The sequence below is a fragment of the Apodemus sylvaticus genome, chromosome X (genome assembly GCF_947179515.1).
Source record: "Apodemus sylvaticus chromosome X, mApoSyl1.1, whole genome shotgun sequence".
NCBI classification, from domain to species: Eukaryota; Metazoa; Chordata; class Mammalia; order Rodentia; family Muridae; genus Apodemus; species Apodemus sylvaticus.
In genome coordinates this window covers 7,679,393-7,696,363 of record NC_067495.1, presented here as the reverse complement: position 1 = coordinate 7,696,363, position 16,971 = coordinate 7,679,393, and the positions used below count along the sequence as shown (strand labels likewise).

Genomic DNA, 16,971 nt, shown 5'->3' with positions numbered 1-16,971 from the left:
TAATTTATTGGTGATCATTAGCAATCATAGATAATGTTTGTTGTTCACAGTCTAGTGTACTATGTGACCTTTGTTTTTATTTATCAATAGGCAGGGAAACATGAAGCCATTGTAAAGAATGTACATGATCTACTGGCCAAATTGGCATGGGATTTTTCTCCTGAACAACTTGATCATCTTTTTGATTGCTTTAAGGTAATTAACACAGCAATGTTATTACCATTTTATATTTAGATAGAATTGATTCATTAGAACTACAAATTATTCTTAACTCACAAATACTTAAAAAGCTCATAGACAGTTTCTGATATGAAAGGACTTTATCTGGTTTGAAAGACGTTGCCAGTGTTTTCTAAGAACTTGATTTTGATTTTCATGATAGTACAAATAGCCCTAATAAAGACTATTGTTCAAAATTCAGGTTATTGTTTTAAATTTCTTTTCCAAGTCTACTTTGGAAATAGGTTGACTATAGAAAAGTAGGAAAGGAAGATTGTGAGAAACATAAGAAAGAGGTAACAATAAAAGAAATGTCAATACAGTGGTGCTCTGGAGATATATTTTCAGGTAAAGCATAATGTAATAGAAATGTAGCAGTTTACAAGACAGTACCAGACCATACAGTCATACTCTTACATTCATAACCATACATTGGTTCTGGTTAATTGGTTAGTGAATTTGTGAATTAAGAACATGGCAATATAAGAGTGTTTTCATAGGGAGGGCCTTTTAACTCTTGGCATTACATCAGTAGTCACCAAGTATTACTACTGAAAATAATGATTCTGACTGTTAACATAAGTTGCTGTAACACTTTGGAAGGTTATGTGGTGACTCTGATGAAGTATAATATTCTGGGAATATCAGTATAGCTCAGCAATAGAATGCTTGCCTAGCATAACAGGGCTCTCAATCCCAAGCACCAAAAGATTCTTGCATATATGCACCGGCTTGCATGTCCAAAAAAACACGTGAACTGAAGCAGTTTGTAATAACTACAAATGTCTTTATAGAGAGGATATATAATGGATGTTCATATAATGGCATGGGAATGGGAATAAGCAAACTGGAAGCAGCATGGATGAATTTCATTGGCAGAATACTGAAAAAAGGACTGAAACTATGTAGTAATTACTGTACCTTGGTTAAATTAACATAAACTTCAGAAATAGTCCCAGATGGATCCTAGAAGTCTATTTACCACATACGGTTTTTAATGTAGGTAGTGGTTACATGATGCCCATACTGGGTACTCTTAAAATGAAACCACTTTACATATTCTTCAATGTATATTTCATAGTAGGGGAAAATGACCTCTACCCCAGGCATATTAGGTCAGTCACTAGGTACAAACCCTAAAAGTCAATTTTTTCATTAAGTTTCTCAGATCAGTTTTAACACATTAAAAGTTATAAATCGGATGTCTATTGAAATTTTTACTGCTTTGAAGGGAACAAATAAATGATGTTTTTCTGTGTTTTTCAATACGTTTTACACATGCAAAGATAAACTTGTTGTATATATTTTCCCCATAAAGACAGCTATAGAAATAAGGTATGCAATTAATTGTGAATGCCCTAAAGTTAATAGTCATTCATCCTTCATTTTGAGGTGACTCCTGAAATAGTGGTGATATGTGACCAGTGACAGACTTGAAAGAAGAAAAGAAATAATTATTACATCCTTTGGGTCTTCTTTTTCCCAGGATAATCTCTAGATAATTCCTTAATAATTTGTTCTGTAATGATTACTTGATTTCCCCCTTTGGATTAATAAATGCTTATCAAGTGCTTGGAAAATAAGAAGCACTTTTTTATAGTTGAGGAGCGTCTTAACTATGTATCCCTGGCTGCTTGGAACTCAGTTTGTAGACCAGATTGGCCTCTACACTTGAGAGATTTTCCACACTACACTAAAAATGAAGAGGGAAAAATGAAATAAGGGTTTTCATGTCATTTAAATGTTTTTCTAGGCCAGTTGGACAAATGCAAGTAAAAAGCAACGTGAAAAGCTCCTTGAGCTGATTCGTCGTCTTGCAGAAGATGATAAAGATGGTGTGATGGCACATAAAGTGTTGAACCTTCTGTGGAATCTAGCTCACAGTGATGATGTGCCTGTAGATATCATGGACTTGGCTCTCAGTGCTCACATCAAAATACTAGATTATAGTTGCTCCCAGGTAAGGAGGTGTTGTTTGGCTTGGTTGTATGACTTGTTTGCTCCTACAGTACCAGGTAGAATGGATAAATAAAGTACAGGATAATTTTAGGTTATTTTAACATGTTTTTAATGATTTCAAGAATTGATGTTCATTTAAGTTTGCCTTTCTTAGGTCTCTGCAATAATGTTTTAAGAGCCATCTGAGTCTCTATGGAAGAGGAAGTACATTTAGTGATAGTGTTGTCAAATATATGAAAAAGGAATCCGAATAGTTCATAAAATATTAAAGCTAAGTTAGAAACTTTGGAAATAAATACTTTCTCTGCTCATTAAAGATTAAGAACAATTAGTAGAATTTTCTAGGTAGTAGATGATAACATCAGGGTGTTCCATGTTAATGCATGATTCTGTGATGAGATAGAATCTCTTTAAGTTAATCTCGAACCTAGTAAATTAGAGTCACATTTTGCTGAATATATGTGATAAATTTTAGTGTTTTACTTTTTAGCGTTTGGTAGTAAATGTGAAGTTAAGACATATATAGAGCACTTTTTAAAAAATTTAAACTCTTATAGTATAATATTTATCATGCTTATCGTATAAGAAAAACCAACTTTATAATTCCATGGATTATTGGAATTTAGCTTAATTTCATTATAATATGCATTTATCTTTAAATACTGTGACTTGGATGAGATAGAATTCTCCTGAGTATTGATCTGTATAAAATACTGAAATTGTTTAAGGACCGGGATACCCAAAAGATCCAGTGGATAGATCGCTTCATAGAAGAACTTCGCACAAATGACAAATGGGTCATTCCTGCACTGAAACAAATTAGAGAAATTTGTAGTTTGTTTGGTGAAGCACCTCAAAACTTGAGGTAAGACTTTTAAAACTAGACAATTGAAATATTTTTATTTGTGGTTTCTTAATTTCAGTTTGTAAAAGAAAATTTTAAAGAAATTTGGAGTGACAGGAAACTAAGGGCTTCTTTTGGAACAAAAGAATTGTTTATCATTCGTACCTCCTTTGTTTCATTGATGAGGAAAGTAAGCCAAGATTAAGTGATCGGTATTAAAATCAATGTGATCTTGCTATTTCATGCTGTGTCACATGGTAGTTTTCACTAAAAAATGATTGTATTTTAATTTTTAAAGTTAATTTAGAAGATTAAATTGCATGGATATTTAAATGATAGTAGATGGCATGATAGAACACTGAATTTTTTAATATCATTTTTTTAAAATTAGGCCAGGCATGGTGGTACACTCCCTTAATCTAAGCACTGAGGAATCAGAGATAGATTTCTGTGGTTTCCAGACCAACCTGGTTTTTACACAGTTGGAGGCCAGCCAGGACTACAGAGTGAAACCCTATTTCAAATGAAAAAAAAAAACAGAAAACAAAAAATAAGTACACAAAAAATCAGGTGTTGAAAAAATGATACAGTGATTAAGAATACTGGGTAACCAGAGAACTGAACTTCAGCTCACAACTATTTGTAATTCAATTTCCAGGAGATCCCATGCCCTCTTCTGGCCTCAGTAGGCACTACACATACATGGTGCACAGACACTTAACACATGTAATAAAAATAAATGGTTTTAAAAGAAGAAAGTGGATTAATGGATAAAATACTATCTTAAGGTTCCAAAACTTATTTATCAATACAAATTTTCCTCTTATTTTCTGGGAATGAGTTAAAATGGTTGGTATAGAAAGGAAAATTATGTGTCATGAAAGAAAACTGAGTGAAGTGGAACTAATATTCATAAATGAAGTGTGAACAATGCAATCACATAATCTCAGGCGGATTCTCTATAATCATGGTTTCCTTGTATAATAGATGCAGATGGAAGAAAAAGTAATATTTGTCAAAGTAATCTGTTTTGAGTATGTTTGGCCCAGGGTACATGTGCCACTTGACTTTTCTGAAATCTGTTAACTTGCAGGTAGACATAGTATTCACCTACTCTCCTAGAAATTAATGACCTTTTCTGTACTTGAATAGTAGTACTAGCTATGAAAGTTGACTATGAAATTTGTGACAAAACAAATTGAAAAGGAATTAAGTATCTTTTTAGTGACATGAACAACTTGGCTGCAAACCAAATGTTCCCAGAGTGTAACTTAAACAGTTAATAATTTTTAAATTTTACTGCATTTTTTTTCTGGGGAGGAGGAAGTAGGAACTCATTTTTGTATGTCAGTCAGAGGACATGTTCTCACCTTTGAAAAATGAGGATAATGGGGATCAAAGCTGGCAGTAAGTGCCTTTTCCTGCTAAGCCATCTGTCTGGCCTCTAATAATAAAAAAGTAAAAACCATTGGCCAGCAATTGCAATGGTAGTTGTACAAAGAAGTTTGGATTTTTGTAATTTTCAAAAAGTCATCTATTCTTATACAAATGCTTTGCCACTGATATATTATAGTAATAGACACGCTGATTATTAATTTTCAAGTAATGCAATTAATTTTTAACACTAATTTCTTTTAAATTGCTTAATGTCATTAAGGAAGTACATGGATAAAGCTGGCTTGAGTTTTTAATTAGTAGCTAATTTAGTTGTAATAAACGCTTGATTGCAAGAGTTTAATTGCCTAATTATATTGTTAAGTTCTTCTCGTTTCAGTCAAAGTCAGCGAAGTCCCCATGTATTTTATCGCCATGACTTAATCAATCAACTTCAGCACAATCATGCCCTAGTTACTTTGGTAGCAGAAAACCTTGCATCTTACATGGAAAGCATGAGACTGTATGGCAGAGGTATGTATTGTAAGATAACTGAACTGTGGGAAGTAACAGTGATTGCCATTTTCTATTAATTATCTTAGTGGCAATTTTATTTTTTAATTTTATTTAATCTTTTTTTTTACAGTCTAGACTTTATCTCCCTCCTGGTCCCCCCCCCTTGACTGTCCACATCCCATATATACCTCCTCCCCCACCCCACCAGAACTCCCCACTCCCTGGGCTCTCCAGTCTCTTGAAGGTTAAGTGCATCTTCTCTCACTGAGTCCAGACACAGCAGTCCTCTGCTGTGTGTGTGTTGGGGTCCTCATATCAGCTGGTGTAGGCTGCCTGGTTGGTGGCCCAGTGTCTGAGAGATCTTGGGCGTCCAGGTTAGTTGAGACTGCTGGTCCTCCTACAGGGTCTCCCTCCTCTGCAGCTTCTGTCCATTGGCTGGGTATAAATATCTGCATATGACTCTTTTAGCTGCTTGTTGGCTCTTTCAGAGGGCAGGCATGCTAGGTCCTTTTTTGTGAGCACTCTATAGCCTCATTAATAGTGTCAGGCCTTGGGACCTCACTTTGAGCTGGATTCCACTTTGGTCCTGTCGCTGGACCTTTTTTACCTCAGACTCTTTTCTATTTTTGTCCGTGCGGTTCTTTCAGACAGGAACAATTCTGGGATTTTGACTGTGGGATGGTAACCCCATCCTTCACTTGATGCCCTGTCTTTCTGCTGGAGATAGGCTCTACTACAACTTCCCTTTCCCCACTCTAGGGCTTTTCATCCAAGGCCCCTCCCTTTGAGTCCTGAGAGTCTCTTACCTCCCAGGTCTCTGGTACATTCTAGAGCCCCCCACCTACCTCCTACTTCCCAAAGTTGCCTGTTTGGATTCTTCCTGCTGGCCCTCAGGGCTTCAGTCCCATTCCCCCTACCCAATACCTGATCATGAGCTCCTCTTTCTCCTTCCCCACTCCTTTGATTGCTTTTTTTCTCCATCCCAAGTGGGATTGAGGCATCCTCATTTGGGCCCTTCGGCTTGTTAACCTTTTTGAGTTCTGTGAACTGTATCCTGGGTATTCTGTACACTTTTTAACTAATATCCACTTATTAGTGAGTACATAACCGTGCATGTCCTTTTGTGTCTGGGTTGCCTCATTCAGGATATTTTCTAGTTCCATCCATTTGCCTTCAAAACTCAGAACTAAAACCAGTTGGTCTTAATGAATTCTTGTTTTGTGACTTAAGATCCATATATATATTCTCAGATCACACCACACACACACACACACACACACAATCACAATGTTCAAAGCTTTTTACTCAATGTTTGCCTTTCACACTTAATTTTTGTTTCTGTTTCATTTCTGCTTGGAACTCTGCCAATCAGTATTAAGAATTCCTTATAGCCTTTTAAGATAGTGCCTGATATGTTTTATTACTACATCACATTTTAAGAAAAAATTGTTTTCTGTCATAAGTGTCTTCCATATGTTTCTTCCATATGTGAAACCTTATGTCAAACATAGTTTGAATTCTAAACAGCATGTCAGATTCTCTTTATGTGTGTGCTTCTTAGTACACATTCTCCTCTGTCTTATGTTTAAAGTCCAGCATTCCCAAAAGAAAAGCCACCTCCTAATGTTCTGGTTTGTCCCCACAGCCATATAGAGAACTTTATGTAGTTTCAGTGTTACAGGCTGAAGTATACATGATTCCTATACAAACATTTGCCATGTTACTGTTTCAGTAGAATGGACTTGACATTGAGTTAAATTCATAGCACTTATAAATCACCAAACTCTTTTTTCAACAATAAAAATTCAGATAAACATGATTTAAAATGTTTATCTCTTGACAACTCTTCAGATAGTCCTACTGATTTTGTTGACTCTGCTGTTAGATTTTTTTCCCCTTTGGGCCAGGTAAGTCCTTCTAGATGAGGTGCCAGATAAATCATTAGGCAGCTGAGGAGTACCAAATAGTGATCTTTAATCATTTAGTCTTAAATCGTTTCTCATCACCATGATAGACAATAGAAAGCCATATAGGTATGCAACCCTGTGTTCTATACCAAAGAAAACCAAAGTTAGAGTAATAGAAAGGCTATAAGCTCTGTACATAGGCACTCAAACATGGGATTTAATTCATCAGACTTTGCTCTGATTTCTTGGTGATACACAGACTTTTTAATTATCAGTACAGACTTTGCGCCAAGGTAAGTATATATGTATATTTTCCTGCTGATATTTAAGTACTTAGATTTCATTGTCAAAAATTGGGGACTATTCTTTTGGATATTTAGGAGGTGGTACATGTATAGAGTTTATTTAGTTCAGCCTTGCTATGGTTTTCTTCTCCATTTGAGTCAAATTCTACACAAACTGCTGCCTTATCTTAGTTTCGTGGTAACAAGACTGCTTGCATTTTTCAAGGCTTTTTTCTTTTCTTATATTGTCTTTTCATGTGAATACATGTCAGTCTGCACATATATTATCCAAATCTGATATATGACTGACTCTAGCATAGTATTTTTTTATGACCTTGACTAAGTTACTTATGCTAAAACAATATCTTGACATATAGTAAGCTTTGGATTTTTTTGTATTTTCCAATGTATTTTCATTGATACCACATACCTGTTTGTCTTCATCATTCTGTATACTATTTTGCTATAATAGTACTGTTGTAGTGAACACTAGTATAGATATTTCAATATGGGCAAGAGGTAATCCTATGAAGCTCACATTAAGTTACTTCTGTGATGGTAATGTCTGCCAACGTTTTTGAATTTGCAATTGTGTAGTAAATTAAGGAATTGGTTACTTGTACATAGTGAAGGTGTTGTATGAATCTCATTATAAATGAGATGTTTTAACAGAATAACTTCACACTTACACAGTTCACTGATAATCTGAATTACAGGCAGCCATTGCATCCGTATTCAGTATATATGTTCTGTTCATATTTCATTACCACAAGCATCTTCAGCTTGGATGGAAATGTTTATCAGTCAGATGGTTAGAAGATTCCACCTTCTATGTTTGGGTTGTGTTTTGTTTTGTTGGCCTATGTTGTTGTTCTTCAAAACTTCTTCTCCCCCATCTCCTCCTCCTCTGGAGAAAGGAAGATTTTTACTGTATAATTCAAGCTGTCTTGGAACTGTAGACGAGGTTGTCCTTGATCTCACTGAAATCTCTTTGCTTTTGTCTCTCAAGTACTGGAACTAAAGGCATACACTACTATTCCCAGTACCATTTTCTTAAATAAAGGAAGATGAAGTTACTAAAATTCTTACCAGTATTTGCTTATGTAGTGTAACTACTAGTGCTTTCAATGTGCTGGTGCTTACCAATCTCTCCGGAGTTTTTCTGTACAGACAGCAAAGTGTAAGCCACTTTTCAGTTGTCATTGAAACTTTAGTTCACTGTTAGCATAGTTACTGTGCTGACCTCAAAACACTTACTAGAAATGTGATTTACATCATTTATCACTTTTCCTTGTTCTCAGCCATGAAGTACAAAGTCTATATGGGTTTCAAAAATGGAGTATTAACTACTTTGTTAGCATTTTGTACCTACCTGTTTTGGGGCCTGGAGCAAGGACTTCTTACTGGGAAAACTATGAAAGTGATCAAAGAATCAAGTTTATGTCAAAAGAATGAAGGATTTTAGCGTTTATCGACCAAAACTAGAAGAAAATAATAAAAAATAACTATACACATTGAATAAATGAAATATAAACACATATAAAGGAAAGTAAAAGACTCAGTGGACCGTGATAAAACATTTTTAACAGGATAAAAATACAAAAATAATTTTAAAGTGCCTAGAAATTGTTATAACAAGTTAATAACAAATAAGAAAATCTAAATCTCAGAACTAGCAGTTGAACCATAACTTGTTCATTTGTGTCTATAGTCAGCTTTATCATGAGGAAACTATTCTGGACTAGTTTGACTAAGGACTATTCCCCCTCCTCAAAGCTGCTAGCCGCCTTATTCTTAGTCCTTTGTTACAGATGCCCTCTTAAATATGCAGGTGTGACTTCATTACCCTGCCTTCTCAGTATCTGTATAGGTTGAAACTTAACTCCAAACATTATAAGCTAACATTAGGTCCCTAATTACCGCACCACAGCTGGCTCCAGTGGTCCATACCACGGGAAATTAATGGCCTTATTTTCACCCCTGCATATATTGATAAGTCAGAAATATTCTTAGAAAAGCTGGGTGCTGTTCTGCCTCTGATTCGTACCTAGTGACACAGATATTGTGCCCAAAGTGTGGAGAGAAGCCATAGAGACAGAGTTTCCGCAGTTGGTTATATTTGAAGAAACCAGAACATTCCATGCCAAGTAAATTGTCTACAAAGAGATGGGTGAAGAACATCTAAAAGGGTTGTAGCTCCCTCTTAATTGCTGTCACCAAGTGAAAAGGTACAACAAACAAAATTACCTCCTAGAAGGTAAAATAAGAGCCCTTCTGTGATCCCAGTCTCACTGAGGACTCAAAAATGCTGTGTAAGTACATTATGCTACATCACCCACTCAGAGCTGGATATGGAACAGGTTGAAATTCTTCAGAGAAACTATAGGTGGCTAGTAAGAACTTTAAAAGATGCTCACTATCATTAATTTTTAAAATGTGATTCAAAACCATGGTAAGAAAGTATATTGTGATTTAGAACAGCACTTGGTATTGCTGAGACTGTTCAGAAATTGGATTTTCATTCTTGGTGGGCTTACAGTTCTTATTGGCAGTTTTTCTAAATATTAAACAGAATTTACCATAGTATGGTCCATATACAAGTAAAATGGAAACAAACTTATAAAAACTTGGAAATGAACACGAATAGCAAACTTGTTATAATAGCCAAAAAAGAGAAATAATAAAAAGAGAACGGGTGGAGGGAAGAGAGTTTATGGGACTTATGGGGAGAGGGGAACCGGGAAAGGGAAAAATCATTTGAAATGTAAATAAAGAATATAGAAAAAAGAGATATATCCATATAGTAAAATATTGCTCAGCATATCAAAAGAATAACATGCTACAGTACACATGAATCTTGAAAGCTTGCTAATTTGGGGGAGCACTGATAAAGACTATTACATAATTACACATATGAAATGCCTCAGATAATACTAGGGGTATATAAAGAGGAAACAAAAATGATTTGTATCATTTCTGATATGAAAAATGTAGTACATTACAAGACTGGTAATTTCACATCTCTCTTAACCTGAAGACTTTAAATTGGTAGGTTGATGATTAGAGTATATTTTATTTGCTTGAGGTGGGAGCACACTCCTTTAATCTCAGCACTCAGAAGGCAGAGGCAGGCAGATTTCTGTTAGTTTATTCAGGGAGTTCCAGGGCTACACATAGTAACCTTGACTTGAAAAAGCGAAAATTTATTAACAGATCAACTTAATTCATTTTGATGTATGTATTATATGTGAATGAGTGATTTCCTGGTATGTATATGTGCACCATATGCATGTCTGGTGCATGAAGTAGTCAGAATCAGATCTTCTGGAAGTGGAGTTACAGTTGGAGCCACTCTGTTATGCTGGGAAATGAACCCTGCTCCTGCAAGAGCAGCAAGCAGTCTTAACCACTGAACCAATTCCCCAACCCCAACTTAATTTTACAAACTGAATTCTAAAATGGATCTCACAACTTAATACTGATTTTGTGTTGGTTATCTGCCAACCAATTTTTTAAGATTTCTGAATTGATATTTCCCCCATGGGATACCTGCTATATAGGCAATACAAGTCAGAAATGGCTTTCTTCTTTATTTGCTAGCAAATCAAGGACTTGTTGGGACTATTTATAGTAAAATTATCAGCTTTTATTTGTTTGGTGTTTTGTATTTGAGACAGGATCTTTCTATGTATCCCTGCCTGGCCTGGAACTCAACTATATAGACCAACTGAACTCAGAGTCACAAAGATCTGCCTGCCTCCGCCTCTGCCTCCCCATCGCTGAAGACTAAAGGTGTGCACTACCACTACCATGTATTACAAAACTAGTGTCTTATTTCTTGACTTTTCTTGATTATTGTTTGGGTTTCATTGGACTATTTCAAAGCTCTATATCCAAAGTGGTAAGAATTGAACACAGAATGGATTAGGGTGGGTTGCTAAAAATCACTGGGCTAAAAATAACATCTTGACAGCCTCCGGGAAACCGCTTCAACTATGTAATCAAAGTGACCATCGTGAGGATTGCCACAAAGTGACGTGATCTGCCTTCTGATTGTTAATACCAGTAGGATATAGTATCACTTCTCTAATATTCTTGCTCAGAATTTATAGCCTGAGTATATGAAGTAGGAAAAGGATTGTTCTAAAGAATTTTGGTAGTACATTTAACAGACCATTTCCTTTGAGTTGTATAGAAGGAATGAATATTTTATTTTAAGATCTTAGATGAGTTGGAATGCACCAATTATCAATGTACCAATTATTAGTAGTTTGCAATTGCCTTACATAATGATAGAAGATCAATGATTTCTTTTTAACTGAAAAGTTACTTGGTTGAAATCAGCAGTGGTATGCTTATCCATATATATAAAATGCACCTTTTTATTTTTCCTAATTTGCAGACAATGAAGACTATGACCCACAAACTGTGAGACTGGGAAGTAGATATAGTCATGTTCAAGAAGTCCAAGAACGGCTTAACTTTCTTAGGTTTGTTTTATATAATTAGGATTGCTCTCTGACAAGAGTATATTGACTTAATATGCTGTCTTTGTTAATTTTTCCCTTTGCCACAGCTTCCTTTGTGGCTGAATGCTTTAAAATTAATGAGTGGATTGTGACATTCATCTCATTTTTTTAAGCTGTAGGGTAGAGTTCTCATATTTATGCTGGAAATGTCTCTTATGCTCAAAGTGTTATATTGAGTGTTATGCTCAAAAGTGTATAATAGAAGTCAGACAAGTGCTAAGTATCAGTACTTTTTTAAAATGATTGTATTTGTTGCTCTGATACAGGTCCTGGAGAATATTTTTGTGTTTTCCTCTCTTAATTGCTGACTTAATTTTATTAAACTCTTTCGTTTTGAGGAGAAAATAAGCTTGTATAATTTTAACTTAAGAAAAACTCTCCCATTTTTTAAGAATATTGACATTTGTTTAAAGCAGAAGAACCAGTCTCCACATTGATAATTGTTGCCTTAGAGATTCGTAGTTTTTGATGACCTACCTACCTGTTTTGTATCCCTTTGGCTTACTAGAACTAGAAAATGGTGCAAATGCCTACCATTGGAGACTTTTGGAATTGAAGAAGTATTACAGCCACAGCTGTAATATCTGTGAATAATAGAAGCTCAACCAGAGGCAAAAGAACCTTCTTTGTTTGTTTGTTTTTTTCAAGACAGGGTTTCTCTGTGTACCCCTGGCTGTCCTGGAACTCACTCTGTAGACCAGGCTGGCCTCGAACTCAGAAATCCCGCCTGCCTCTGACTCCCAAATGCTGCAATTAAAGGCGTGTACCACCACGCCCAGCAAGAACCTTATTTTTAATACCTTTTATTTTAGCCTGAGGTAACAAACAGTTTATATTTTACCTCCTATTTGATGAACAAGAAAGAGTCAGATGTTTTACAGTAACCAGTATGGGGCAAATGGTTTTCTTTCCTTTTTTTGTTTTGTACTTTTGTTTTAGTTTGCTTTTTATTTAAGATGGGCTTTCTCTGTGTAGCCCTGGCTATCTTGGAACTCAGATAAAAACTGAGAAACAATTTTAATATATATATATATAATTGTGTTATCAGTATTATTTCACACATAAGCAGGTAGGTAGTATTTCAGGATAAATGTCAAATAAATTAATTTTTTTTATGTTTTTCTAAGATTTTTATTGAAGGATGGCCAGCTGTGGTTGTGTGCTCCTCAGGCAAAACAAATATGGAAGTGCTTAGCAGAAAATGCAGTTTATCTTTGTGATCGTGAAGCCTGTTTTAAGTGGTATTCCAAATTAATGGGAGACGAACCAGACTTAGATCCTGATATCAATAAGGACTTCTTTGAAAGTAATGTGCTTCAGCTTGATCCTTCCCTATTAACTGAAAATGGGATGAAATGTTTTGAGAGATTCTTCAAAGCTGTGAATTGTCGAGAAGGAAAACTTGTAGCAAAAAGAAGAGCCTATATGATGGATGATTTGGAATTGATAGGATTAGACTATCTTTGGAGGGTAAGTCAAAACTGGGAGCTCTGTCAGCATTGTAGCTGATGTTGTATGCATAAGTAACTATAACTAAAAATGTGGCGTGTCTCAGGAGTCTGGGATTTATTGTTCCTTACTAGCATTGTTTAACATTCTTTTAAATCTAGAAAAGTATGATATTGATCTATTGAAGGCTACAGTGTCTTTTATGATATTTTATATTTCTGTCTTTAAAACTTAGGTTGGTTATATATAACTGCTTCTGTTTTTAACTTACATTTTAGATATCTGCAAATTATATACATATACCTAGGTGTTTCATATGGTATTTGAGTACTTAACATTTTTCAAATAAATAAAGCTTGGAGTATTAGGGTGTTTGTTTGTTTGTCTGGTTGTTTTATAAGCAGTGAAAGGGCTTGAAAGGCAGTGGATATTTAAATGTATATTAAGCCCCCCCTCCCGTTCAGTCTCCAACACATATTTTAATGTTAAAAATCCTTTTCTACATCCAAATTTGCACTTCAGATAAAATGAATAGGTGCTGCATATTTGAAAAATAGATTTCTAAGCCAGCCTGTGGCTACAGATACACAGTAAGATCCTGACTTCCAAAAATAATATCAATAATCAAACTAATCTGTATTCAAAAAGCATCTTGTTTTCCTCTAACTAGTTTAATTTCTCCCTTGAAAGCCTCACACTTTGGTTAAACTGTATTTTATTTGTAGTAAATTTAAAATGTTGCATTTATTCTTTGATCTGTTTGTCTTGCTTACTTAGTCAACTTAACCATTATGTTGTTGAATAGTATATTAAAGATAACTAAGGATATGATTTGAATGTACATGCCCAACGAAACATTTCTTAAAAAACATTAATTTTTTTAATGTAGGTTGTAATTCAGAGTAATGATGATATTGCCTGCCGAGCTATTGATCTTCTTAAAGAGATATACACAAACCTTGGTCCAAGGCTGCAGGTCAATCAGGTGAGGATCAGTGTGCATTACAACTTGTACAAGCTAGAATTCTAATTGATAGAACTATAATCCTTACATGATTTTTCTCTTTAATTTAGAATTAACTGGAAATTGTTTTGTTTCAGCTACTCACAAACATATATAAAAGCTGGGTGTAGTAGTATATGCCTGTGATCTCAGTATCTAAGGACTTGGGGCAGGAAAATTACGGGTTTGAAGCCAGTTTGGACTCTATAGTGGCACTTTACCTCAAATACATACACACACACACACACACACACACACACACACACACACAAAGAGAATACTACTAAATGAATCTTGCCTTGATAATCTTGAAGTGGTTAGGTTGCCTTGAATATCGATTATTATGTAACAAAATACCAAAGAGTATGCTGAGTTTTTTTTCATAACTAGTACATATCCTCTAAATTTCTTTTTTTGTCTCATTTATTCTTATTTTACATTCGTTTCTCTTTAAACAAACTATCTGCTTAAAATATGATTACTGTGTAGGGCAACATTGTTACCTGTTCTCATCTTTATTTGGCCCATTATATTTGTAGGTGGTGATCCATGAAGACTTCATTCAGTCTTGCTTTGATCGTTTGAAAGCCTCTTATGACACGCTGTGTGTTTTGGATGGTGACAAAGACAGTATTAATTGTGCAAGACAGGAAGCTGTTCGAATGGTCCGAGTATTAACTGTTCTAAGAGAATATATAAATGAATGTGACAGTGATTATCATGAAGAAAGAACAATATTGCCTATGTCAAGGTTTGTGAATAACTGATAACTTGGATTAGTTTTTAATTGCTTGGTATTTTCCTAACCCATTTCCCTATTTTAAAATATGTACCAAGGAAAGAGAAGAAAAGAAATTTATCCTTTTAAAAATTTATCTTGACCTTTAAAAACATAAGTATCTCATGGAAATACTTGCTTATTTTTGTGGTAGGATAGTTTTGTTAGGGAAGAAAGCACTCACAGGAGAAGTACATCAGAGGTTCCTAAGTTTGTGATTATATTGTATAACTTAAATATGTTCTCACTGTGTAGCATTCAGGATGGCCTTAAACTTAGATTATCATTGCTTCCCTTGTGCAGGGCTTATGTGTCCAGCATGTTATCTTTTTAAAAGACAATAGACCTTTTATTTCTTCAATGTCAGTTTTTATTTTATTTATTTTCCTTTTGCATAAACATACTATATTGTGTGTGTGGCCATGCATGTGCCATGGTGCAAGTGTGGAGATCAGGGGACATTTTGAAGGAGTCACTTCTTTTACCATTTGGGTGATTTGGGTCTTCAGGTTTGGTAGCAACCCCCTTTATATACCGAGGCATATTTATACTCATAAGCCCCAAGTTTCAATATAATTGTGTGTTATATACACATTTTTATGTGTGTAAGTGTACCCACCATACTCCTTTGTGGAAGCCAGCAGTAGACTTTGGATGTGGTATTCTGTTATCCTCTGCCTTATCATTCTGTTTAGACTGTTCTCTCAGTGAGCTAGAAGCTAGAGAGGCAGCAAATCCCAATCATCCTATTTTTGCAAAATACACTTTTAGAATTACAATGACCTGTAGCTAAAAAACTAATAATGGGACTGGAGATTTGGACTTGGGTTCTCATGTTTCCTGCTTGTACAGCAAGCACTCTTAACCACTGAGACATCCCTTGAGTTTTAATTTTTATATACTCATTTATATTGTTAAACGTTTCAGCATGCCCTTTAGCCTAATACTCAGGAGGCATAGGGCGGGGAGGAGGGGTTGGGGTGGGGGGAGGGAAATGTTGCAAGTTTGAGACTGACTTCCCTGGTCAATATAATAAGTTCTAGCTCAGCCAAGACTCCATAGTGAGATTCTTTTACAAAATAGAAAAAAAAAACCCACCATAATGCATAGTTACTTTTTTCCCTTAAGATTTAGTTTTATTTTCTGTTTATGAATGTTTGCTTACATGTATGTATGTGTTCCATATGTATAACTCAGAGGTCAAAAACAAACATTAGATCCCCTGGGGCTGGAGTTACAGTCACTTGAGCCCTGTAAGATGAGCTGCCATGTAGGTAAGAACCTAATCTGGTCCCTCTGCATCCTATCTCAAACAAAAAACAAAATACTATATTCAGAGTGAAAAGTACTTCAATTGAATTCTTAAAAACTCACTTGACAGGTATCCAATGTAGCTAAAACATAGTTTCAAATTGTTTAATTAATTGTATTTAAGTTCTTGCCATTTAGTAATTCATATGGTATTTATGTTAAGTTGTTCCTTGATATAATTTCATATTTTTTGTATTATACCTTCAAGATAAAATGTCAACATAATGTAGATTTGAAATGACTTAATATTAGCTTTTTGGGCAATTCTGGGCAGTAGTACATGCCTCTAATCTCAGCACTCAGGCAGAGAACGGTGGATCTCTCCCAGTTGAGGGCCGCTTGGTCTGCATAGCAAGTTCTAAGCCAGCCAAAGCTACACAGTGAGACCTTGTCTCACAAAGTTCAGACAGAATTTGTAACAGCTTTTTTGTTGATGTTCTCAAGGTAAATCTTACCTTGCACGTTTATAAACAGCAAGGATTAGTGATTTGAACTTTACGAGTATAGAAGTGAATAAAATGTTCCCACTATTTTTTTGTCTTAATTGGGGGCTGGTTGGATATAATTGCTTGGAGTTGCTCATCCTGACTTTAAATTCATAATCCTTCTACCTCAGCAATGGCTGGCATTTCTGGAAAGAGGTATCATGCCTGATACTTGTATTAATTTCTTATGGGTCAATATATTATTTTATAATATGTTAGGCATAAAAATACTGACAGTGGAATATAGTCATTGTGTTTTGGATGCTAGGGTATTTATAGATATAAAGAATATTTTCAGGGCACTAAAAGGTCT

The 16,971-nt window shown here is 35.1% G+C and overlaps 1 protein-coding gene across 1 annotated transcript in view; it reads left to right on the top strand.

Annotated features, from left to right (window-relative positions):
- The window catches only part of Usp9x (ubiquitin specific peptidase 9 X-linked), a 110,227-nt gene that overhangs the window by 45,305 nt on the left and 47,951 nt on the right, over nt 1-16,971 (top strand). Inside the window, exons 11-18 of the mRNA XM_052171588.1 lie at nt 91-195; nt 1,973-2,179; nt 2,907-3,043; nt 4,797-4,930; nt 11,506-11,593; nt 12,760-13,102; nt 13,971-14,066; nt 14,624-14,835. Of these exons, the coding sequence (XP_052027548.1) occupies nt 91-195; nt 1,973-2,179; nt 2,907-3,043; nt 4,797-4,930; nt 11,506-11,593; nt 12,760-13,102; nt 13,971-14,066; nt 14,624-14,835 (1,322 nt within the window). The remainder of the gene's footprint in view (nt 1-90; nt 196-1,972; nt 2,180-2,906; nt 3,044-4,796; nt 4,931-11,505; nt 11,594-12,759; nt 13,103-13,970; nt 14,067-14,623; nt 14,836-16,971) is intronic.